The sequence below is a fragment of the Monodelphis domestica genome, chromosome 4 (assembly GCF_027887165.1).
Source record: "Monodelphis domestica isolate mMonDom1 chromosome 4, mMonDom1.pri, whole genome shotgun sequence".
Taxonomy (NCBI): domain Eukaryota; kingdom Metazoa; phylum Chordata; class Mammalia; order Didelphimorphia; family Didelphidae; genus Monodelphis; species Monodelphis domestica.
Genome location: NC_077230.1, coordinates 37,135,176 through 37,160,710, shown reverse-complemented (window position 1 = coordinate 37,160,710; position 25,535 = coordinate 37,135,176). Strand labels below are relative to the sequence as shown.

At 35.4% G+C, this 25,535-nt stretch overlaps 1 protein-coding gene across 1 annotated transcript in view; it reads left to right on the top strand.

The window, feature by feature from the left end:
• Positions 1 to 25,221, top strand: part of LOC103102196 (uncharacterized) — a 29,246-nt gene extending 4,025 nt beyond the window's left edge. The window contains exons 4-10 of the mRNA XM_056793289.1: positions 1,586 to 1,668; positions 8,076 to 8,163; positions 10,084 to 10,294; positions 13,690 to 13,801; positions 14,607 to 14,703; positions 17,498 to 17,677; positions 24,942 to 25,221. Of these exons, the coding sequence (XP_056649267.1) occupies positions 1,586 to 1,668; positions 8,076 to 8,163; positions 10,084 to 10,294; positions 13,690 to 13,801; positions 14,607 to 14,703; positions 17,498 to 17,677; positions 24,942 to 25,043 (873 nt within the window). The 3' untranslated portion in view covers positions 25,044 to 25,221. The remainder of the gene's footprint in view (positions 1 to 1,585; positions 1,669 to 8,075; positions 8,164 to 10,083; positions 10,295 to 13,689; positions 13,802 to 14,606; positions 14,704 to 17,497; positions 17,678 to 24,941) is intronic.
• The last annotated feature ends 314 nt before the right edge of the window (positions 25,222 to 25,535 follow it).

The window sequence follows — 25,535 nt, the reverse complement described above, 5'->3', positions numbered from 1 at the left end:
TGCACTCCAACCTTCACCACTGAATTATCATTTGTAGTATAGAGAATGAATTAAGTAAAACTGAACAATAAATACAGCAACTGAATCTGATAGTTTTTGCTCCTTTCTGAACAACGGAGATATACACATGTGTGTATGTGTATGTATATTTTTATATCTCTAGCTTTTGTCCCAGTCTAAGATTTTCCATTACAATTAGTCAGAGAATGGCAATCTTTTAATGCTGCTTTAATTTACCTTAGTTTTAAAGAGCCTTCTGTTTCTGCTTACTTTACATTATTTAATATGGGTTTTTTTAATGTCTTGTAGAATTCTTATTGTTAATTTCAAAAACTTAATAATATCTCATTACATAATATATCACAGCATTTGTTCAGGTTTTCCCAAATTAATGGACACTTTGTATTCAGACAAAGAATGTGTAAGTGTACACATATTCCCTTGATTTCCTGCCTTTGATGACTTTGGGGTTTCACTTCTATTCTAGTTGCATTGATTTTGTTCATGTTAAATCTTTCTCAGTAGTGCAAAATTTCTATTTTTTCTTTTATTATGATCACAAACCCCCTAGTTTTTTACCATCAATATGCCTCACAAATATTGGTCTAAGAGGTCTTATTCCTGTTGTTTTTCTAATTTTGAATGCTGTATGGATATTGGTTGATATTAAGGTTGTATATGCAACTTGAATTCATTATGGTAAATTATATAGCCCTTTCCTATTCAAACTTTCATTTGTATCACATGATTTCCAGTTTTTCTCAGGCCTTCCCAAATACAGAATCCTTCCATTTTTGTTTTTGGGTTTTTGAACCCCTGGAGTGCTGAGTTAATTATCTTCTGGGACTTCCTCATGGTAGAATATTTTATGAACTCTTAATTAATGTCAAGTAATCCTGAGTAATTTTATTAATTTTGAAGGTTCAGTTTGAGGACCTGTTAATTTTAGACCTCTTTTATTATTCTTGTTTTTAACATTTCCATTAAGATTCCTTTTCACAACAATCTCTGACCAACAATCTTTTTTTTATGTCTTTCTGTATCCTATCTCTAAGGCTTTCCCCAAAATGCTGGTCTACCAATCTGTAAGCCCCTGGAGGTGAAGGAATGTTTTATCTTTATATCCCCAGGACAACACACGGGCTTGCACTTTTTAGATGCTTAAGAAAATATGATTGAATTAGTTGCTCATGTTGTTATGCTGATGCATAAGCAGGCTCTTGCTTTTTATTCTGTGCTATTTAGCTAGATGTTTTGGCAAACTCTTTAAAATGTTTTACTATAATTTTGAAATGACCATCTGTCCTCTAATAATGATAATGTCTTTGGAAGAAAGATCAAAGTATATATTTAATCTTTCAAAGTGTGTATATCGGTATATTGGTATATATTTCATTTTGCAAAAAGTATAAAAGTATTTACTACTGCCTCCTTAAAACCTCTTTCCTATCCAATTATGAAATCTTTAAACATTAGCACATTAGGAGAGTGGATTTTGTTTGTTTATTTTAAGCATGTTCTTGAGATTTCTTAGATTTAGGCCTATATTGTAATTACACTTTCTAAACATTTTCTCCATTTAAAGGAAAAAATTAGAGATATCACTATTGTGAGAGGACAAGCAAGTATTTGTAGAAGTCCAAGAGTACCATGGTACTGGATGGCCAGGTATATATATAGATATATATATAGGTATAAAGATATATATGTAAGCTTTTATTGAGTATGTAAACTAGTGGTTTTTTTAGACAAAACTTAGTGAAAGGTTAATAATAAAATAACAATATGCTTTTGCCTCTAAATTCCATTTACTGGGAAGATTTCCAAATTGGAGACTGAATTTAAAAAATGTATATATTCAGTGGGTTTTTGGGATATTTTCCTGATGAGGAATGGCCTCCTCATTTCTGGCTTATAAATATATAGAATGAAATAATAAAGTGCATTAAAATAAGTAAATATCAGGAATAGAAGAAATCTGGAAACATCTTGATAAACTTTGATGTAAAGCAAATAGAACAGATAAAAACAAAAACAAAAACAAAAAGAATGTTTTTTTTTAACTTTACCTTCTGTCCTATAATTGAAGCTAAGTGTCAGTTCCAAAGCATAAGAGCAGTAAGAGCTAGGCATTGGGGTCAAAAGACCAGCCCAGGGTCACATAGCAAAGAAGAACCTGAGGCCAGATTTGAATGCAGGACCTCCCATCTCCAGAATCTCTCTATCCACTCAGCCAATTAGCTGTTCATGAGAATATATTTTTTGTGAATCAAGACAAAAAAAGATCTAGAGAGAGCAATGGATAAGCAAAAACTGTTAGGCAGAAGAATAGATTTAAAAATGTTATTTTAGAGTGTTTAACTGACTCCCTATTATGTAAATTCATGTTCAACATAAATAGCACAAAAAGGCTAGAGTCTCCTAAGCATGATGATTGTTCCTTAGGTTACTAAAAGTGTTGAATCAAGCATGAAACTCCCTAGGTTTCTTCAAATGCACAATATATTTTAGACTCTTCATACATCTAGTGATAATGTCCAGTTCTGATTGTATCTCTCCAGGACTTCTTAAATATTGACACTGTTTTAGTGAAAAATTCAGAGTTTTTTGCACTCATTGCTTTCTAGAATTATTGAACATATAGAAGGATGAATTTTTTCAAATATCTATGGTCACTCCAAGATAGATGCAAAGTTAAGACAGTGTAGTTTCCTGGAATCACAACTTATTGTCATATTGTTCAGTTGTATAATTCTTCCTAGGACACTCTTCAGAGTTTTCTTGGAAAAATACTAGAGTGGTTTGCTATTTCCTTCTCTAGCTCATTTAACAGGTGAGGAAACTGAGGCAAACATGATTAAGTGACTTGCCTAGTGTTACACAGTTAATAAGTGTTTGATTTGATGACTGAATTTTAACTTAAAAGATGAGACTTTCCTTACTCTAGGCTTGACACATCCAGTGTGCCACCTACCTATCCTTGCTGCCATTAATATTCACATTTTGAGTTGGATTACCTAGAGAAAAGAGTAAAATATAACTCAGCTGTGTGCCTGTGATATCAAATAGGGATAGGAATTTCCCAAAGAAGTATAACAGTGACAAAGGGTTGTAAAGTTTAAAATTAGTGGTTGGATGATGATTATATGAAATTATGTGATTGCCAGTACTTATTACAACTTGAGTCAGAATTTATTTACAAATAGAGAGGAAACAATAAAGAAGAGAAATGTAAGGGCGATGGAGAAGTTATCTATCCTATCAATCTAAATGCTTTTCTCTGGGTCTGCTTAATCCAGGAAGAGATTAATTAGCTCTAACCAGGAACCTTGCAGCCTCCTCCAAGATGGAAGTTAGTCTCTCTAAAATCTAGGAGAGGGATCAGCCTTTTACTCACCCAAGGGAATAATCCTAGAGTCAGAGTCCAATTAGAAGCATAGTTCCAAACCCATGATCCAAGCAAGTCTCCAGCAAAGCTCCCTTGAAGACTATCTAAGACTATCTCCAGAAGACAATCTCTTCAGACTATCTTCTCAAAGACAATCACTCTGCCCTAAAGAAGTTCGGGGTTTGCTTTTTATGGTGACTTCTTGTCCCCTCCCCTCTTCTAAGGGGTCAGTCACAGTTTCCAAATTGTCTAGCACTGCCCATGGGGCAGTATGGGTAGGATCAACTTTTCACCTTCTGAAGGTTAAATTCTCATCAAAAAGCTTCACAGATTCCTGGCTGACTGAGGTGTGAATTCTCTAAGTACCTTGCTAGATTCTCATCTAGTACTAAATATGGTGTTTCATCTTTTGTTGGTACAATTTAAAAGGAGACAAAGGAGAGTTAATCCTCTTTTTCTGTCTAGTGAAGGTACTAAATAGGGGTACTTAATAGTGTTAACTCAGGATAGACAGTAAAGAATTCCCTTTTCACAGGATACTGGGGTCCAGAGGATTGGGATGATGCTGTGTCCTCTCCCTTTCCATTAAGGTCTTTCCTGTTTTCGACCTAAGCATGTAATGACTACTTTAGTCTTGGGGAGACCAGACCACTTGAAGGAAAGATCAGGCATTTATCTCAGTCTTTGCTTCCTTTTGCCTCTACCCAGTAGCTCCAAGGAAAATTGAACAGAAAAATTTGGTCAAATAAGGAAGTGCAAAAGTACTTGATCTACTCTGTGAGACAGCTATGTATTTCCTCTTCATAAAACATAGGCTTAATAAACACAGGGTCTGAATTCAGTTCAGGCTCTCTGGACCTCTGAAATTCAGAATGTTGATTTTATGCAGAACACAATAACCTCAAGACTGATGTTGGATCATTTATGTAGGACAGGCAGTTAGAGGTTCAAGGTTGCTGAATTGAGCCCTAAAGATCTTGTGTCCACATGGAAAAAGCTGCCAGACTCTTAGAGTGGGGAGGACAGCCCATCCTCCCTCTGTTCAGGAGAGAATTATTTGCCACATGCCCTAGAGTCATGATGGTAAACCTATGGCACATGTGCCAAAGATGGCACAGAGAGACCTCTCTGTGGACACACATATGCCTTCCATGGCAGAGTTAATTACTAGAAAGGTAGAAGAACTTGGGGTAGGGGGACTGCTCCCTTACCCTCTCTCCACTGTGCATCCTTACCCCTCAGTACTCACTCCCATTCCTGAGTGGAGTGCTCAGGCTACTCTCCTCTCTTTCTCCCTCCCCTGTCTGAGTAAGGGCAGAGGACACTTGGTTGCTGGGTGGCATGGTCTCTAAAAGGTTCTAAAAGGTTTGCCATCACTATCCTAGAGCCTTTTTGGTGAACCTATAGCAGGTGTGCTGGAGGGGCTGCTCCCTTCCCCTCTCCATGTGCGCAAGGACAATTCTTATATCACCTGCCCCTCAGCCTAGCAGTCAAATGGGAACATTTCCTCCTTCCCCTGTCTGGAGTAAAGTCAGTTGTTCTTACATGCATCATGAGGGTTTCAGTTTGGTCACTTGCTCTCTAAAAGTTTTGCCATCACTGCCCTGGAGAATCAAAGGAGGAGATGCGATAACACCCCACACACACATACCTCCTCCTGTCACAGGGCTGGGACAGCTCTGAGCATGTTCCATCTCCATTATCATGACATTTATATGAGAAGACAGTCAGATAGACAGGCAGACATAGTGCAAAATTCATTATTCACATTTGTTCTAAATGCAAGTTTAGGCCTTTCTTGAACCTCTAATATGAGAAAAATCACAATTCAAGAGAGCTATGATTACTTCTGTTACAATGATTGGGAGAATTATGTGGCATAATTTTGGAGTTGTGTGTTTTTATTTTATCTTTAGAGCTCATTAAATAATATTTGAGTAAGTAGAGATATAGGATAGATGTATAATTTCATTGAAATAGGGAATACTCATGTGTATAGTTAGAAAATCTTGAAACCCTACTACATTACCCAGAATACTTTTCCCTTTGTGCACATTTGAGTCAATTCACATAACTGTTTATAAGTTCTGTAGCTCCTCTCAATTGCTCTCTTCTTTCATGACTGGTCCTGGGTATCGGTAGTTCTTTTATTTTAGTTATTAATTAGTAAAATTTTAAAAATAAAATTTATAGAATATTAATTTTAATCTTTACATTTTGGTTTACCACAAAGAGAATTTTCAAATATTTTTTTAAGATAGAATAGATAAATTTTTTCAAGCATGCTTTTCTGCCAGCCCACCTGCTTTCCCCACCATCTGCTTGAACCAGCTCTCCTCCCACTACTGCTGCTGCCACCCACCACCAGATCTTGGGAGTGGTTTCTCCTCCCCCTGCATGCTCTTGGGAAGAGTGCTCAGCTGCAGTCTCCCACTGCTATTTCTGATTCAAGTGTCTGCACAGAGGGTGAGATTCCCCAATTTTTGGCCAGTCTTTTCCCCACTCCAGGTGGGTTTTTGAGCCTGTGCTAGCCATTTTTCAGTGAGGAAAAGTGACACCATGCTATTCAGCCCCACCCCCTTCTAGTTTATAAGCTGAATTTCTTAAACTGACCCTTGGCACCCGGCTTGCAACTCAGGATTTTTTTCACAGGAAAGGGGACCCATCTGCTGTTTTTTTTTTTTTTGAGGGCACATTAACACAAATCAATGGATTTTAGATTTTATTTTTCTACCTCCTACCCAAAACATCGAGGACTAATCTTTCTTTCATATGAAAATATGCTATTGTTCTCCCTTGAAGTTTTGCCCTTCTTTGAGTTTACTCTTTAAATAAAATCCATTCACTCTTCCTTTTTTTTTTTTTTTGGAGGAAAAATGCTTTTACAAAGCATGCTAGGAACTCTCACAGAACAGTTTGAATTGCTTGATGTCTAACTAGTGCATATTAGTTCTTGTTTTTTTTTTTTACTAGCAGTTTGTATTTGCACTGCATATTTCCCATTTTGTTTGCTTCTCAAGAATATGTAACAGGCTAGGGGGCAGCTGGGTAGCTCAGTGGATTGCAAGCCAGCCCTAGAGACGGGAGGTCCTAGGTTCAAATCTGGCCTCAGAGACTTCCCAGATGTGTGACCATGGGCAAGTCACTTGACCCCCATTGCCTAGCCCTTACCACTCTTCTGCCTTGGAGCCAATACTCAGTATTGACTCCAAGAAGGAAGGTAAGGGTTTAAAAAAAAAAGAATATGCAACAGGCTAGACTGCTTAAATTAGAGACCAAACTGAAATATTCTGACAAAGTGTTATGGGGTTCAGATGTGTACCCCTAGGGTTCAGGAAGGATACCTTTGGCAAGAATGCAAGACTCCAAAACTTAGGTTAAAAACAAAAAGAGAAATTTATTAGTTTAGGAGGCAATGTTGAGAATGGCCAGGAGGATAGCAAGGTGGAGCAGCAAGATGGGGAGCAGTTCCTTGGGAGGACAGCATGAATGGAAAGGCCGCTCCCCTGAGGACAGCATAGATGGAAAAGCTGTCCCCCCAGACGACATCAGTTCTGGGGATTTTATACTCTTTACAACAGATGCTATGTCATGGTGTGGACATGACCTAGAGTGTTAATAATCACTCAGGCATTTGGTGGGGTTGAGGTGGTCATCTGACTTGGGTCTGCCTGGAGGCATAAAGATTCCTTAACAAAAAGATATCTTGAGATATAGCCTGATAGGATCTAGGTGTAGCCTGGAGGTGTGTCTCTCTGTCCAAAATAGTTTGCCTGAGTTTCTGGGGGTACAGTGCCCATGTCAAAAGTTTTGATATTCTTAAATATTCTCAACACACAGAGTAGAGAATTCTGCCCATTGCTTCTATCAGAAATTTCCGAGTTCTGACAAATGAAGTGCAAATAGTTAATAAATAGTGCGGAGGGGAATGAACTTTAAAAAGAGATCTGGAAGTTTATCGTTTCCTAACTACTTTTAATTTATTAGCCTCCATGAGAGTAAAAGAAGTCTATTGGAATTGGAGAAAAGGATTTTTGACGTCCCTGCCTATGTCTTTGTTACGCTTATTTTATTTGCTGATTGCTTGTGTTAAGAGTTAATTTTTTTAAAGTTCATATGTTAATCTAATCAATATCTTTCTGATATACTGAATCATTTCAAGCTAATGTTTTTGCCTATTAGATATATTCTATTATATTGATTTTTGTACCTTTCCCCTCTGACTGTACTGAAGAACATCATTATGAAAGCCCATAAACACCTTTTTCAGTGGCAAAATCATAACTCATTAGGGGTGTGCTGCCTTGTCACATAGATAATGATGGATGGACTTCATCAAAACTGGTTACAACTTGTATACAACCTTTAGAGAATTTAATGAGCTAAGAATTTCAATTGCAATTTTAAGAGGTCTACAGAAATTACTTTAGATATCTAATAGATTTCTGGAATGATATTTAAAATATATATGCATACATATATTTTAAAAAATGTTGAACTAAAAGGTAGAGAACCAAATAGATGTTCCTACCTAGCCTAGAAAGGCTAAGTGACTTGCCCAAGTTAATACAACTAATTAGTGGAAACTTACAACTAGGTTCTAGAACTAGAACTTGAGTCCAAATCTCTTTAATTCCAAGATGGTTTGATTGCCAGTTGTATGAAACCGCTACCTTTTCTTCCACAGCGACCTGAAATTTGTTATTGGGGCACTGAAAATATTAATAGAAGAAGATCAGGGATGTAGAAAAAACATCCAAGCTATCTTTGAGCAGGTAAGACAGCACAGTTCCTCCCCATTAATCAACTTTTATTGAATGTTAGTTGTGTTCACAGTGATAAAAGTGGTGGAAAGCAAAGCAATCAGTGTGAATGGTGCCCATAATAATGCATGAAATAAATGCTTCCTATTTCATTTATCCATTCTGTTGATCAGTCCAAACAAAACTTTTCAATCTTACTAAAACTCTTCTTGGCCTAAGAGGACTGCTTTATGAAAGGTGAATTGACCAAAACTCCCATATCACTACTCTCTGCCTACTTCTACTTATCACTACTTGATCAAGAGAAAGGATCATCGGCTGGGGTATCCTTCTTCCTTGCTTCCCTTACTCCGTTGCAGCTATTAACTACTCTTAGGTCTTAAGATGTGAATCAGTAACTTTCTTCCTTCTGAAGTGAAGAAGGCCCACCAGGCTTTTTTTATTATTATTTTCTCTGTGAATGTGCCTCTGAAGTCTGCTAGAATGTAGGCCTTACAATCGATTTCCCCTACTTTTATGCTATCATTGTAACTACTAATTAAAGTACCTCTGGATGTGTGCAAAATGCTGCTAAGCTCTGGAAACATAAATAGAAAAAATGAAACATTTCCTGATCTTGAGACACTCTTACTCGATACTCTAAGTGGAAAGTACAACATTTAAAATAAGGTTCAGCTGAAGCACAAGATGGAATGGTTCAGAAGTCCTGGGGTCTCAGTGGTAGAATGGATGGAATGGATAGCAAGCGCCATTTGGCAATGATTTCACAAAGATTAGTTAGACTGGTTCTGCCATCTATCACATCAGTAAATTCTTTTTGTATTTGAGGATTAAACCCAGTGTCTCGGTCACATATTATCAAGGCTTTCTTGTTGTCATTGGATAAAGTCTAAACCCAGTACCTTCCATATTCTGACACCAGAGGGTTCCATACTTAATTCCCAGAGTACCATAAAATAATATATATATATGCATATATCTATATCTAATCTTTGTAGTCATATAAATCTTATATACCCAGAGCTTAGCTGAGGACAAGAAGACCAGACATGGAAGAAGCTCTTAGTAGTGAATATCATTTTTCCTTTTTTCTATACACATGTAAATCTGTGTGTCAGTATATACATATATATGCACATAAATTCATGCACACATTTATTTATATATGTGTATGTGTGTATGTGTCGATATCTATACCTCTATCTAAGGCCAGGTTACTTACTCATCAGACCTGCTCTAACATTCTTCTAGTTTGCAAAAGGGCTTGTCACTGTAATTTCTCAGCTATTATGGTATTTCCACTGACTGTTTTTGAACATCTCTTGGAGTCCATTTTACTAAATTACAATCCTCCTAGAAGCAGAAACTGTCTTTCCCCCTGTATATACAGAACTATGCAGGAAGAGAGGCTTCGTTTTCTAGTGTTAGGAAGTGATATGTATTGAAGTGGTCCCCCTGATGTCCATCCTGGATGTCTGAAGCTCACCAGGTCAGTAACATCTTACTGCTTTTGGCAGCTTCCTGCAACTAAATGGCAGTGAAGGTGTCACCTTGCCTTGAAAAACACAATTCTTAACTGGGAGAGCTTTTAAGCTTTGGATTCTATCCCTAACCTCATTCCTATCTACATGCCTATCTCTTTCCCTCTTCCCATTCCTATCCATGTCCCCATCTCAGTTCCCAAACCTATCCCTGTCTCTAATCTCATGTAAATCTCTCGTCCTATCCTGATTAGTTTTACTCAATAGCTACTAGTCATGGAATTTGTGCATATGTTTTTGAATGTAATAGATCTTAAGGGGTCATTTGAGAATAAAGAGGTCAGATAAGTGGCTAGCAGGAATAAATGAGATGGTTGTGACTGTTGGAGAGGAAAAGGATTGAATAGCGTGTAATTAATAGATTTATTTTGGTTCATTTGGTAAATTTCAGGCTAACATTTTTCAAGACAAATATAAAGACATGAACACATACAAAGTGAATATGGAACAGAAACCTGATGAATCAAATAAAGAAGGCACATTTTTACCATTGGCCCCAGAAGAAGAATTATTACTAGAACAATTTAAAATAAAACCTAAAGAGATAAAAAATGAAGATTTATCACCAGGGCAATTATTAGCCCAAGGGGATTTCAATTCAGGTAAGACATATATCCTTGCTCAAAACATTTGACCCTAAAGTTTTCTGATAGAAAAGTGAAATTTGGAACAAATGTTTCTATCACTCACCGAATCTCTGGTCTCTATTCCTTTTCCCTTCATATCTCTAATAATGAGAATGTTAGCTGCTTTATAAGGCTTTCTCAACTATTGCTGATCCCTCTCTTGGTGATTGAACTATAAGGGACCTTGGGAATATTCTACTATAACATTTTAATTGCTATAGAAATCTATCCTATATGTATGTCAGAATGTCATTTAGCTTCTGCCTCAAAATATGCAGTGATAGGAAACTCATTTTCTCAACATCCAGGCCACACTATTGCTAAATTACTTAAGCTTTTAGAAAAGATTTCAGTACAATTTTTTTTGCTCAGGCTTTTTTTTATAATTTAGTCCTTTTCCCTTCTTTTGAAATAATACAGAAAAAGATCTTGTTCCTCTTTCCCTATTACTATCCATTTGACCTATAAAATCAACTTATTTTCCACCTAAGACTTTTTTTTAATCTCTATGATCATGTGTAGCCTGAAGACAATCTTTATATGATTTCTTATTACATCGTTGGGACATGGTTTTGTTTAAAGTCTATTATCCATCCTACTTTAATGACATCCATTTTGGTTTATCAACATTCTGTTGGTCTCATTGCAACAAAATCTTTTTTTTTTTAATTCTATTACTTATAGGAATAATTTTGGCCATTTCTTTTGACATTTTAAAATTCAGATACCCCCATCTCCCTTTCCCTACCTGAGGGGGTGAAGAATCTGATATAGGTTATACTCATACTATCATGTAATACCTATTTCCATATGGTTCCCATCATGATAAAGACACATAACACACATATTCAATAGAAATCTCATGAAGATTTATAATATAACTTATAATTTATAATATAACTATTATAGTAGAAGATGTCAAGTTTTGATCTACACTCAGATTTTTTTTTGTAGCTTCCTTGACCATTGATAGTATGTTCTTCATGTGTTACCTTGGAAGCTTAATGAAAATGGTTTAGTCCTTCACAGTTGATCATTGTATAATATTTCTGTTATAGTCTCTAGTTATAGTTGTTCTGCTCACTTTTTCTGAATTCATCCTGTTCATTGTTCCTTATGGCATAATAGTAATCCATTACAACCATATTCCACAGCTTGATCATTCAACCACTAAATAATGGACAACCCCTCAGTTTCCAATTCTTTGCCACTATAAAAAGAGTTGATAATAATATTTTGGCACAGTTAATTCCTTTTATTCTATCTTTGATCCATTTGGGATCCTGAACCTTTAGTGAGATTGTTGTATAGACCTTTGGGTATTGTTTCATATAAGTCTCTAGAATGGTTGTATCGATTCACACTATCACCAATGAAGTTTATTAGTGTTCCAATTTTCCCACCTCTTCAACATTTATCATTTTCCATTTTGGTCATGTTAGCTAATCTGAAGGGTGTGAGATCATTTTTCAGAGTTGGCTTAATTTTCATTTCTTTCATCAATAGTGATTGGGAATTTTTTTTAAATATGGCTATGTAAAGTTTTAATCTCTTCTGAGAAATGCCTATTCAAATCCTTTGACCATTTCTCAATTGAGGAATGTTGTGTATTATAAATTTGACTCAGTTCTCTTTATATTTAAGAAATGAGACTTTTGTCAAAAATTGCTATAAATTTTTCCTCAGAATTTGTTTGTTCATTTCTAATCTTAAGTACATTTGTTTTATTTGTGCAAAACCTTTTTAATTTAATGAAATCAAAATTCCCTTTTAATCAAGTATGCCGATGATTTATTTATTTTATTTTTTCATAAAACAAACTATTTGTCTTATTTTATTAGTTCTATGGTTTTCTTACTTTCAATCTATTCATCCCTTGCTTGATTTTCATGATTTCCAATTTGCTGTTTAATTGAGGATTTTTAAATTTGTCCTTTTCTAGGATTTTTAGTTGTATCACCAATTCACCTGCTCTTTCTCTACTTTACCTGATATAAGCAATAAGAGATGTAAATTTTCCTCTAAGTACGGCTTTGGCTACATCCTAAAAAATTTGATATGTTGTCTCCTTATAATCATTGTCTTTAATGAAATTATTGATCGTTTCTATGATTCATTCTTTGACCCATTTATTCTTTAGACAAAAATTTGTTTATATCTATCATATGCCATATGCCATAAATTTATTTATTGGCAAATAGAGAAGGTTTCCTATTTTAGCTATAAATATCACTTGTATAAATGGTTCATTAGAAAACCTTTTTCCTGGGTGCCGTCCATTACTTGCATTCCTTTTGCACTGTGAATCTGTGAACATTTGGAGTATCACTGTCATTGCTAACAGAAGGAAATCTGGTTCAGCCTTATGAATCTGAGATCTGGAAGAATGAATACTGGTGAATTGAGCAACAGTTGGAAAATGAATGCTGTAGTTCAGGGGCTGACTTTTTTTTGGCTGCCAAGTACCAACAATTAATATGATTGTTGTTCAGAGAATATTAGAACCTCTAGTGTGAGGGCTTGCTGAAAGCTTTTCAGGGCTGCTTATCTACCTTTGGTGTCTACTTGTCACTCAGCTCTCACCTGTGGTTCCAAGAAGTTGTAGCATGTGGAGCAGCCTGTTAAAACTGAACAGATGGGTTAAGTTAGGTTGATATCTACTCCAGGCTTGTGAAGACCTCCTCCTGGAATAGGTGGATGAGAAAATTTGCTTCAGTAGCCATGAATGTAGCTGAAGTAAGCACTGTGGAGTGCGTAGAGTTTGGTTGGACATCTAAGACACTAAAGTCATTTAGGTTCAGTGTCAGTCATCCAGACTTTTGTCTTGCCACAGGATTTAGATGATTCTGCAAGAAAGAGTGAGGCTGACAATTTTGTGCAACTCACTTAAATCCAATTCATACTCAAGTTAAGATATTATTCTGTGATGTCACTGGTACTTTTCAAACATAAGGATCACTACCACCACTGCCAACTGATTAATCAACATTTTTGACTGTCTCATCCTTTTAAGTCTTCTTCAATCTAGCTTTACTTGTTTTAAACTGCCCTTGCAGCGGGACTAGTATTTTCTTGGTAGATATTCTAGATTATCAGTCTTAGAAGGAACCTCAAAGACCACCCACTTTAATCCCTTCATTTTGTACGTGAGAAAAACGAGGCCCGGAAAAGATATTCAGATAGTTACCTTCCCAGCTGTGACTTCATGGCTTCTGGCTCTAAAATCAAGGCCAAAGGTAGGTTCTTCACTTTATAAGATGTCTAAGCCTTGGTCAGCAATAGTAACCAATGAAAGATTGCTGTTGTCCCTTGCTAATCCTAGTAAAATATTTGTGTACTGTTGTACTCATTGAATTATTTATTTTTCTTAGAGACCCCAATAAAAAAAGAAAAAGAAGAAGATGAAATAGTAGTGGAGGAAGAGATTATTAGCACTGGAAAACCTACAGAGGGAAAGGCTAAAAAGAGATTTTCCTGGTTCCGGTAAGAGATGTACTTTTTATATATGGATAACAATATTCTTAATAAACAAAACATTTTATTTCTCCTGGAATTTACCTCTTTGGCTACTGTTTGCTATGTTTTTTGCCCCTTTCTACAAAAGAACATTATTTATATGAATTTTCTCAGTTGTTCACATCTTCCTCAAATGGGTGCTGGCATAGAGTAAAGGTGTCAAATTCAGAGTTTATGGATGTGACCCAGAGAGATCCATTTCTTTTTGAGTCTGATAATAACAACTTAGTGGGAAAAGTATAGGACATGGAATCTGAGTTATCTGCATTCAGACTGGAGTTTTATCACCTAGTCATGTGTTCAAATTCAAGTATTTTCTGATCAATAGGTTACAGACTTCCCATCTATAAAATATTACAAGTTGACATCTAGTGTTACTTCAGATCTAAATCAGTGACCCCATCACTCCTTACAAGACAAATCATGTATTAGTTGTGGTTAATGTGGAGGAGGAAGAAGTAGAGAAATGATATTGTGCCATATGCACACATATTTAACTTAACTGGCATCCATATCTAGTTTTATATTTTTACCTATAGCGCCAAATTTGATCTTGCCCCTTCTCTAATACATGTGCTGACATAGCACGTATCCTACAAAAAGTGTAACTCCAAACTCTTTTAACATGTAGCTTTGTCTTTTTTTTCAGAATTGAAATTCATGAAATTTTTATAGTGTGCATCTATTTAAGATCTTTTTTGTGTCATAGTAGAATGTATTTTTGTGTTTTAATAATTTTTTTATTTCCCTCTCAAATGTTGTATGATTCTAGCAATATCAAAGAATGCAAGCTGTGGAACTTCTTTCATTTTAAAAAACATGACAAACAAGTAAAGAATGTGCACAAGTGGGAAGAAATTGATCAAGAGGTAAATTTTCATTATGTTAAATTTATCAAAGAGTGAAGTTTGTTTCCCCATTTAAATTACTAGAGAGTGAGCTTTCTCTTAAATTAGAAAACTATAATTTACCTTGGATTGAGGAGTTAACATTCTGTCATAATTATTAATCAGTATGCATAGGAATAAAATTACCTGAGTAAGGAGCAAAAGTACCATAGCGGCAACTGTTTGGCCTTGAAGTCTCTTTTTTGTTCCCAGAGATCATTCAAGAACCTCTCTCAAGAAAAGGGAATGATTAAGAACTCTTAAAACATTTGAATTCTCTGTATTTGGATGTTCTAAGGACAAAGGATAACTGATTCAACTTTTGGCCTCAGAATATTGTTGGCTGAAATTTTTCTAAAATTATGGCACAGAGTATTGAAATACACTTAACCTAGAGAAAAGTGCAAGTTGAATTGTTATGGGCTGATGCAGGTAGGAAGTGATAACATATTAGGATAATTTTCCCTCCATGAGACAGAAGGGGTCTTTGAAGGGGCTGTACAATATTTAAAAAATAACAGGTAGGTAAAATGGTAAAAGTTTACCAAGAAATACCACTGTCGGTTGTTGGCAAAATTAGAGGAGAGATTGCATGTGTATGTCTTGATTTACTGTGCCTGTGTTACTGAGCAAAAAAAAGAACATGAGAGTCACAGATGGGCCAATATGACAATGAAGGAAAATAATAAATGTTGAAGGGGATATGGCAGAATTGGGACACTAATGCATTGCTAGTGGAGTTGTGAATTAATACAAGCATTCTGGAGGGAAATTTGGAATTATGAGCAAAGGGATTTAAAAGAACACATATCCTTTGATCCAGCAATACCACTGCTGGGTTTGTACTCCAAAGTGATAATAAGGAAAAATGCGTATAGAAAATATTCATAGCTGAGCTCTTTGTGTGGCAAAAATTGGAAAATGAGGGCATGTTCCTCAATTAGGGAATGACTAAACAAATTGTGGTATATGTTAGTGATGGAATACTATTGTGTTATAAGGAATGATGACCTACTTGATTTCTATATGAACTGGAAAGACCTCCATGAACTGAAGCAGAGTGAAATGAGCAGAACCAATCGAATGATATTCACTGAAAGTGAAACATTGTAGAACTATCCAACATAATGAACTTTACTACTAGCAGCATACAATAGTCCAGGACATTCCTGAAGGACTTATGAGAAAGAATGCTATCTATATTGAGAGAGAGAACTATAGGAATAGAAATGAAAAAGAAAAACTTAAGACTTAACACTTAGAACTTGTTTATATGAATATATGATTTGGGGTTTGAGCTCTATGGTAAAAATGAATAATATAAAATTAGATATCAAGGGATAACATTTGTACAATCCAGTAGAATTGCTTATTGCTTCTGGGAGGGGAAAAGGGAAAGAAAATGAATCATATAAACTTGAAAAAATATTAAAAATAAAAAAAAGAATATGAGGTATGAGGTCAATTGAGAAAATATCTATTGATCTTCACACACATATTTTTACACATACATAAATAAATAGATACACATGTACATATGAGTAAGTCCAACTAAAGATTTCATCACCCACCAGGCATTAGGAGGTATTTCTGACCTGCCCAATTTTGTTTGTGCTCTAGCTAGCAAGAATACAATTCTGAATTGCCTCAGATTAGGAATTCTTTGGAATCCTCTAAGGATAGCCCCATCTCTTAATAGATACTGAAAAAGGACCCCCACAACACTGTCTAATGGAGATGGGCATATTTTTTTCAATTTTCTTTTACTTATAAAATAATAAATGGCAGTAAAATACAAGCTTTCCTCCAAACCTAAAGGTGACAACATCGAATATATTTAACATTTGTAATCATGATGGTCAACTTGCCAAAATCTTGTAAAATAAAAAAGTACGATTTGTTTCCATTTACTTTCTAGAAATATTACCCATCAGTAGAAATAGACAAAAAACTAGGATGCACTTTAATAGTTCCTGACCAGTTTCTCAACTGATATGGTAACCTCAATTGGAAAGTTATGGATATCAGACACTGGAAGATGGAATTGGGGACTTGAGGGTTCTTTGCCTTTATAAGAACCATCACTAGATTCTAAAGTTAGCTAACACCTAGCTAATCTAACTTCTAGTCTTAGAACCTGATGATGACTCCTCCTCTGCCTCCCATGACCCAGAAACCCCAGCAGCTCCCACCAGGCCAAGTTGCCTCAACTTCCTTCCTGGGTGGATATTGGGTAAAGTGGCCTGTGTTCCTGGCCAAAGAAGAGACAAAACTACCTGGGTAAAGGTAGATTTTAGTTCAATTTATTTTGACCATGGAGAATAACTGAATACACTTTGGATGTAGATAATTTTCCTCTCATCTTGTCTTAACTTGGAGTAGGTGGAAACATTTAGTATTAATACATTCCCTTACAAAGTCATCACTCCTTAAGTGAAAATATATCGAGTATTTTGCCTGTTTTAGAATAATGCTATTTTTAAAAAGGCTCCAAAGTATTTTCATTGCAAAAAATAAAGTTTTTTCCTGGTTTACAAAACTCACTTCAGATCTCTTGTTGTTCTGTGAATTTTTGACATACAGATGAAAGAAAAGGGTGGTGGGGATAAGAAATACAGCAGCCTTGAAAAGCAAAATTTATAAAAAAACGAACTGTGAAATGAGGGATGATTTTGGAACAAATGGTCTCTAAGGCTCCTTTGAGTTTTTGCTGTCTATGGTTATACTAACATATAGCCATGGAAGCTTTTTAAATATTGTGTCTCTTGACCTCTAGGTATTGGATGATTACTGTCCTTATTCTACTGAAGCCCCTAAAACATTGCCAACAGAGTGGACAAATATTGAAGTTGGTAATTGGTTATGGAGCATTGGAATGGAGGAGTATGTTGTAAAATTTTATTGTAAAGGAATAAATGGTGAAAAACTCCTTACACTGGACAATCGCTCTCTAAAAGTAAGTTCAAGAATTGACTTTATTTTTTACAATCCATTAGACAACATATATATATACATATATATATGTATATATATATAATCACTAATTTTATGGAGAGAGTATATAAAACATAATACAAAAATGGGAAATCCTATATATGATCTATTTGCCAATCTTATGGTTTTAAGGAAATCATGTTAACCTCCTTTTGAATGTAGTATCAAGGGAGATTTCTTTTTGATTGTGATTTGTTAAATTCCCCCCTCCCCTTTTTAGTATTCCTAACATGTGGTCATTTCTTTTTATTTATATTTATTTATTTATTTTTAAAAACCTACCATTCCATCTTGGAATCAATACCCATGTATTAATTCCAAGGAAGAAGAGGAGTAGGATCTGGGCAAGGAGTGGGTGGTGAGTGACTTGCCGAGGGTCACACTGCTAGCAAGAGTATCAAGAGTATGTGAGGGGGAGCTGGGTAGCTCAGTGGATTGAAAGCCAGGCCTGTAGATGGGAGATCCTGGGTTCAAATTTGATATCAGACATTTCCCAGCTGTGTGTGACAAGGAAATCACTTTAAAAGACTGATATATATTAATTTAAGGTCACCAAGGAATTCAGCTATGTAATTCCTAAATGAAAACTCAAGTCAGCAGTCAACCTTTTATGGAGTTTAATTACAAACAGGAGGAAGAAAGATATTAGAGATAGAGAGAGAGGGAGAGAGAAAGGGGAGAGAAGGGAATAGGGCTTAAATTCCTCTTCTGTTTAGGCTGGGCCAAAAGGCCCAAGCCCCTAGATAGCTGAGGCAAAGAAAAGAGATCAGTCCCTATCACTCACGTGACCAAAATGGAGAAACAGTCTCAGGGGCTTCCACCTCCAGCTTCCTTCAGAGCTTCTCAGAGCACCATCTCTCAGAGCAAAACCTTTCCAACCAACCCCCCCTAGTCCTCAGACCCCGCTATCTTTAAGGAAACCATCCAAGTTCCCTCCCCTCAGTTCTCACATCTACCAATCACTGTCCATGTCTTCCCTGTGCCAATGGTGGCTCTAGCTTAACCCAGGACCGCCCAGAGGTCTGTGGCTTTGCACATGTCTGTCTGTTGAAGGTCATATTCTCAAATAATTAAATCTTGATCCTTTGCTGCAGCCCTTCCTAAATCCTGTTACCCTGAGTATGGTGGAGATTGGAATAATTAAATTTTGATCTATGCTGCAGCCCTCCCTAAATCCTGTTAGGACTGAGTAGGGTGGAGATTGTAATTTCCAAGACTTGGTTCTGTCATTCCAAGTATCTCTATTGTATCAATTCTAAAATCAATCATGACTCAAGGAACTTCCTGTTCTATGCTTAAGCATAGGTCAAAGCCCTTTCCATTGTTCAGCAAAAGGTTTCTGTCCTAACGTAATCTTAAGAAGGGAGGAGGAGGAACCTCCCATGCCAATGGGGTTCACATTCCAATAGCCTATCAGTAAGAAATTTTCCAAGTATGAAATTTCCCAATGGTGAAATTTCCAACATTTATAAGTCTAGGAAATTTTAAGGTTTACATGTGTGACCATGGGTAAGTCACTTAATGCCCATTGCCTAGCCTTTACTGCTCTTCTGCCTTATGACCAATACATAATATTGATTCTAAAGTGGAAGATGAGGGTTTTTTAAAAAAAGAGTGGTTGGGATTCCGGGTAAACATGGTGGTAGTCTAGAAGCACGACTTCCTCTTCTCAGTACCCACTCATAATAGACTACCTCAAAAGACCAAAAACCCAAATTCATAAGAATAAAGAGACTCTACAGTAGGGCCCAGCATTAAAGGTATGTGGAATTTGGGTATTTCCACACTATAAGGGGGTGAAAAAGCTCCCTTCAAAATGTGAGCTGATCTAACCTCCCCCACTCCACCTATGGAACCAGAGTCAGAGCCAGCTTGCTCCTGAATCAGCGATTGAGTAAGAAGCAGCTCTAGGTCCTTGGGAACTAACTAAGACCACAAAAGACCTACCCCAGAGAGCAGCTACATGTGAAACCCCAGCAGCCTGAAAAGCACAGACCATGGGTGCTCCTGGGAAGATATCACAGAGAAGGGCAGCAAACAGCAGAAGCTGCGGAGATTCTGGAGCTTGCCTCGGGCAAAATCCTTGCTCCTTAGCTCCATACATAGAGTTCCTTCCCATCTCACTCAGATTTCTGACTAAAATGGGAAGGAAAAACCTCTACAGTGATGATAAATTGTGACCAGGAGCAACAACCTCCCTCCAAGGAAAACAAAAAGAAGTTATTGACCCTGGAAAATTTTTACAGAGGAAAAACTCAAGCTACAAAGGAAATACAAGTGGCAGCTTCCACACTAAAGGACCACAAAACCTAGAACATGATAGGTAAGAGAATTGGGTCTTCAACCAAGGATCACCTATCCATCAAAATTGACTATATACTTGCAGGGGAAAATATGGGCATTCAACAAAATAGAAGATTTCCCAGTATTTGTAAAGAAAAAAACAGAACTATAAGTGGAAAGTTTGATATCCAAACACAAGATCAAGAGAAATATGAAATGGTAAATAAGAGAGGGAAAAGTGGAAAAAAAATTTTATTCAAACTTTCTTTTTTAAGGGCTTAAATTAGATCAAATTATATGTATTAATATATGGGGGAAATGTTATTTGTAACTCTCAAAAATTATATTCAATATCATGGTAATTAGAAGAATCATTCACAGGAAGAGACTGGGGCATTAAGGGGCTATGAGATGATATGCAAAAAAGGGGAGGGAATCAAAGATGGCACCAAGAGATACTTCAAGAAATAAAATAAATAGTATAATCTTTATCACACAAAGATACAAATGGGCAGGGGAGGGGAAGAATACTCTTATTAGAAGGAGAGAAAGAGAATGCTAATAGGTAATATATGAACCTTACTCTCAGTGAAATCCATTCTGAGAGGGAAGAGAATCTAGACCATCTTTAATTCTATCTTATCTGACAGGGAATGTGAGAAGGGAAAACTAAGGTGGGTAGGTTGGAGAAAAGTACAAAAAGGGAGGTAAAGAGAGGGGGGAGGGAATGTAACAGACCCTAAAAAAAAGAAGGGAACAAAAAGGGAGGGGCCAGAATGGGAAGCATATTAAGGGAGGGGATTAGGGGAATTGATTAAAAGTAAACCACCAATTTAAAAGGATGTAGCAAAAGAAGAAAGGACAGAACTAGGAGAGGATATTAAAATGCTGGAGAATACAAAAGTGACAATCCTAACATTGAATGTGAATGGGATGAAATCACCCATAAAATGAAAGCAAATAGGAGAGTGGATTAGAATCCAAAATCCTACCATATGTTGTCTACAAGAAACACACCTGAGGCGAGTAGATACTCACAAGGTTAGAATCAAAGTTTGGAGCAAAACCTGTTGGGCCTCAAGTGATAGAAAGAAGGCAGGAGTTGCAATCATGATATCTGACAAAGCCAAAGTAAAAATAGATCTGATTAAAAGGGATAAGGAAGGTAAATACATCCTGATAAAAGGGAGTATAGACAATGAAGAAATATCACTAATCAACAAGTATGCACCAAATGGTATAGCATCCAAATTTCCAAAGGAGAAACTAGTGGAATTGAAGGAGGTAATAGATAGTAAAACTATACTAGTGGGAGACCGTAATCTACCACTATCAAATTTAGATAAACCAAATCAAAAAATAAATAAGAAAGAGATAAAAGATGTGGATGAAATCTTAGAAAAATTAGGGTTAATAGGTCTATGGAGAAAAATAAATAGGTACAAAAAGGAATACATCTCCTTTTCAGAAGCACATGGTACATTCACAAAGATTGACCATATACTAGATTATGAAAACATGGCAAACAAAAGCAGAAAAGCAGAAATAATAAATGCAACCTTTTCAGATCATAATGCAATAAAAATAATGATCAGTAAAGGTATGTGGAGAGCCAAATCAAAAATTATTTGGAAATTACATAATATGATTCTCCAAAATTGGCTAGAGAACAAATCATCAAAACAATAATCTCATTGAAGAAAATGACAATGATGAGATATCCTTTCAAAATCTATGGGATGCAGCCAAAGCAGGATTCAGGGGGAAATTTATATCTTTGAGTTCATATATTAACAAATTAAGGAGGGTAGAGGTCAATGAATTGGACGTGCAAATCAAAAAACTTGAAAGTGAACAAATTGAAAATCCCTAGAAGAAAACTAAATTAGAGATCCTAAAAATTAAGGGAGAAATAAATAAAAGTGAAAGTGAAAGAACTATTGTACTAATGTAAAACTAGAAGCTGGTATTTTGAAAAAAAAACAAAATAGGCAAACTCTACTGGTCAATCTAATAAAAAAAAAGGAAAGAAGAAAAACAAGGTAATAGTGGAGATGAAAAGGGAGACCACACCTCCAGTGAAGAGGAAATGAAGGCAATCATTAAAAACTCTATTGCCCAATTATATGGCAAAAAATATGCTAATCTAGGTGATATAGATTAATGTTTACAAAAATATAAATTGCCTAGATTAACATAAGAAGAAATAGAATTCTTAAATAATCCCATATCAGAAAAAGAAATTGAACAAGCCATCAAAGATCTCCTTAAGAAAAACATCCCTAGGGCCTGATGAATTAACAAGGAAATTCTATCAAACATCAAAGAAAAGCTCAAAGTTCATTTGGAGAAGAATAAAAGATCAAGGATATCCAGGGAAATAATGAAAAAGAAACGCAAAGGAAGGTGGCCTTTGTAGTACCAGATCTCAAACTATACTATAAAGCAGTGGTCATCAAAACAATTTGGTAATGGCTAAGAGGCAGAAAGGAGGATCAGTGGAATAGACTTGGGATAAGTGACCTCAGCAAGATAGTGTATGGCAAGCCCAAACATCATAGCTTTTGGGACAAAATGTAAAATAAATAATTTTGATTCCATCAAATTAAAAAAGTTTTGTACAAACAAAACCAATGCAACCAAAATTAGAAGGGAAGTAACAAATTGGGAAACAATCTTCATAACAAAATCTCTGACAAAGGTCTAATTACTCAAATTGACAAAGAACTAAATCAATTGTCCAAAAAAATCAAGCCATTCTATAATTAATAAATGAGCAAGGGACATGAATAGGCAATTTTCAGTCAAAGGAATCAAAACTATTAATAAGCACATGAAACAGTGTTCTAAATCTCTAATAATCAGAGAAATGCAAATCAAAACAACTCATCTCATACTTGGAAGATTGGCTAACATGACAGCAAAAGAAAGTAATGAATGATGGGGAGAAGGGGGTGTGGAAAAGTTGGGATATTTGCATTGCTGGTAGACTTGTGAATTGATCCAACCATTCTGGAGGGCCATTTGGAACTACGCACAATAGGGGCTAAAAGACTGTCTGCCCTTTGATCCAGCCATAACACTGCTGGGTTTGTACCTCAAAGAGATAATAAGGAAAAACACATGTACACGAATATTCATAGCTGCACTCTTTTTGGTGGCAAAAAATTGGAAAATGAGGGGATGCCCTTCAATTGGGGAATGCCTGAACAAATTATGGTATATGTTGGTGATGGAATTACTATTGTGCTCAAAGGAATAATAAAATAGAGGAATTCCATGGGAACTGGAACAGCTTCCAAGAAGTAATGCAGAGTGAAAGGAGCAGAACCAGGAGAAAATTGTACACAGAGACTGATACACTGTGGCCCAATCGAATGTAATGGATTTTTCCATTAGTGGCAATGCAGTGATCCTGAAGAACCCAGAGGGATCTATGAGAAAGAACACTATTCACATTCAGAAGAAAAACTGTGGGAGTAGAAACACCGAAGAAAAACAACTGCTTGATTACATGGGTCTAGGGGGATATGTTTGGGGATGTCGACCATAAAGGAACATCCTAGTGCAAACAGCAACAGCATGGAAACAGGTTATGATCAAGAACACATGTAATACCCAGTGGAATTGCGCATCAGCAATGGGAAGGGCGGGCGGGGGGGAGGGGAGGGAGGGATAGTATATGATTTTTGTAATCAAGGATTAATGTTTGAAATTGACCAAATTAAAAAATAAATAAAATGAAATGAAATGAAAAAAAAAAAGAGTATGTGAGGCCACATTTGAATTAAGGACTTTTAAAAAAATTTAATTTATTAGTCAATTTTTAGAACATTATTCCTTGGTTACAAGAATTATATTCTTTCCCTCCCTGCCCTCTCCCCACCCTTCCTGAATCTGTTGCTCAATTTCATTGGGTATTATATGTATTCTTGATCAGAACCAATTTCTATGTTGTTGGTGTTTGCATTATGATGATCATTTAGAGTCTACCTCCCCAGCCATATCTGAGTTAAGGACCTCTTGTTTCTAGGCCTAGCTCTCAATTTGCTAAGCCACCCTTCATTCTTTTTTAGAACTCTGTGCATTAAAAAAAAAAAAAAAAACCACTGGTAACCAGGAAAGCAGTTTTGTCGTTTTTGAACAGTCAGATTAATTTCACTGAAAGAGATTAAAAAACATTAATCATGGAAAATGGCAAAATTTCATTTCATTTATAGTAAATAGAATCTCATATTTTATAAGGCCTAAATTGCAAATCCTCGTTAGTATGATACCTTTGTCTTTGACTAGAGATACTTGATCCATGAAATATGATAACTTACTAGACAAAAAAAAAATTCTACTTGGATTCATTTATTTCCTAAGAGAATAGAATTTTGAGGGTTTTTAAAGTATACTTTCTCTCATAACATGTTTCTAGGATTTTCCTAAAATAATAGTATTTGATTTAAGTTCCTTTAAGCTGTAAATGTCTGATATTCTGACCCTTCAATTTTAATTTAATTTTTAATTTTAAAAATAAATTATTAATACATTTAAGTATTGATTGATTTTATTATTCATTCTTTTACTTAAGTAAACAGGAATGTTTTAATTAATTTAATTTTCCATTTAATTTTTTTTTTCAATTTGGGATTGTTTCAATAGCACAAGCATCATTGGACTCCCATCCAGATAAATAACAATTAATGCATGAAATCCCAAAACGTTTCACAACGGCAAACTATTACGGTAGTTCCTTAATGTATTTTAGGATTGTACGATGTAATTTTTTACTTCATCCAGACCTAGGGAATATTTTTCTATTGTTGGAAAATCTGTGTTCTTTAGAAATGATCCTATAGCAGCTTCATTTTCAGGTTCATTATGTAAAGAATTAGAAAATCTATTCATCTGAATAAGTAGATGCAAAGTTACACTTTTAATTTTTCTTTCCAAAGGAAATCGAAGTCAACAGGAAGAAAGACCGCCGGAAAATACTTAAGGCTATTAAGAAAGTTAGAGATTTTTGGGAAAAAAATCATCATTTCGTCTTACTATAGAAATTGATGGAAAAAGACACAGAAACTGAAAGATATGGCAAAAATGGAAAAAGCAATTACTTTTGTTATATTTACTTTTCATCATTTTACTTCTATGTTACTTTTGTTATATGAACTTTTAAGGGATTTTACTTCCATGTTACTTTTGTTATATAAAATTTTAAGGGATTTTACTTCATTTGTAAATTTTGTTATATTTACTTTTAAGGGATTTTACTTCCATGTTACTTTTGTTATATAAAATTTTAAGGGATTTTACTTCATTTGTAACTTTTGTTATATTTACTTTTAAGGGATTTTACTTCCATGTTACTTTTGTTATATGAACTTTTAATGGATTTTATACTTCCATGTAACTTTTGTTATATGAACTTTTAAGGGATTTTACTTCCATGTTACTTTTGTTATTATTAAGTTTTTAATCATTTCACTTCCATGTTACTTTTGTTATATGAACTTTTAATCATTTTGTTACTGTTACTTTTGTTATTA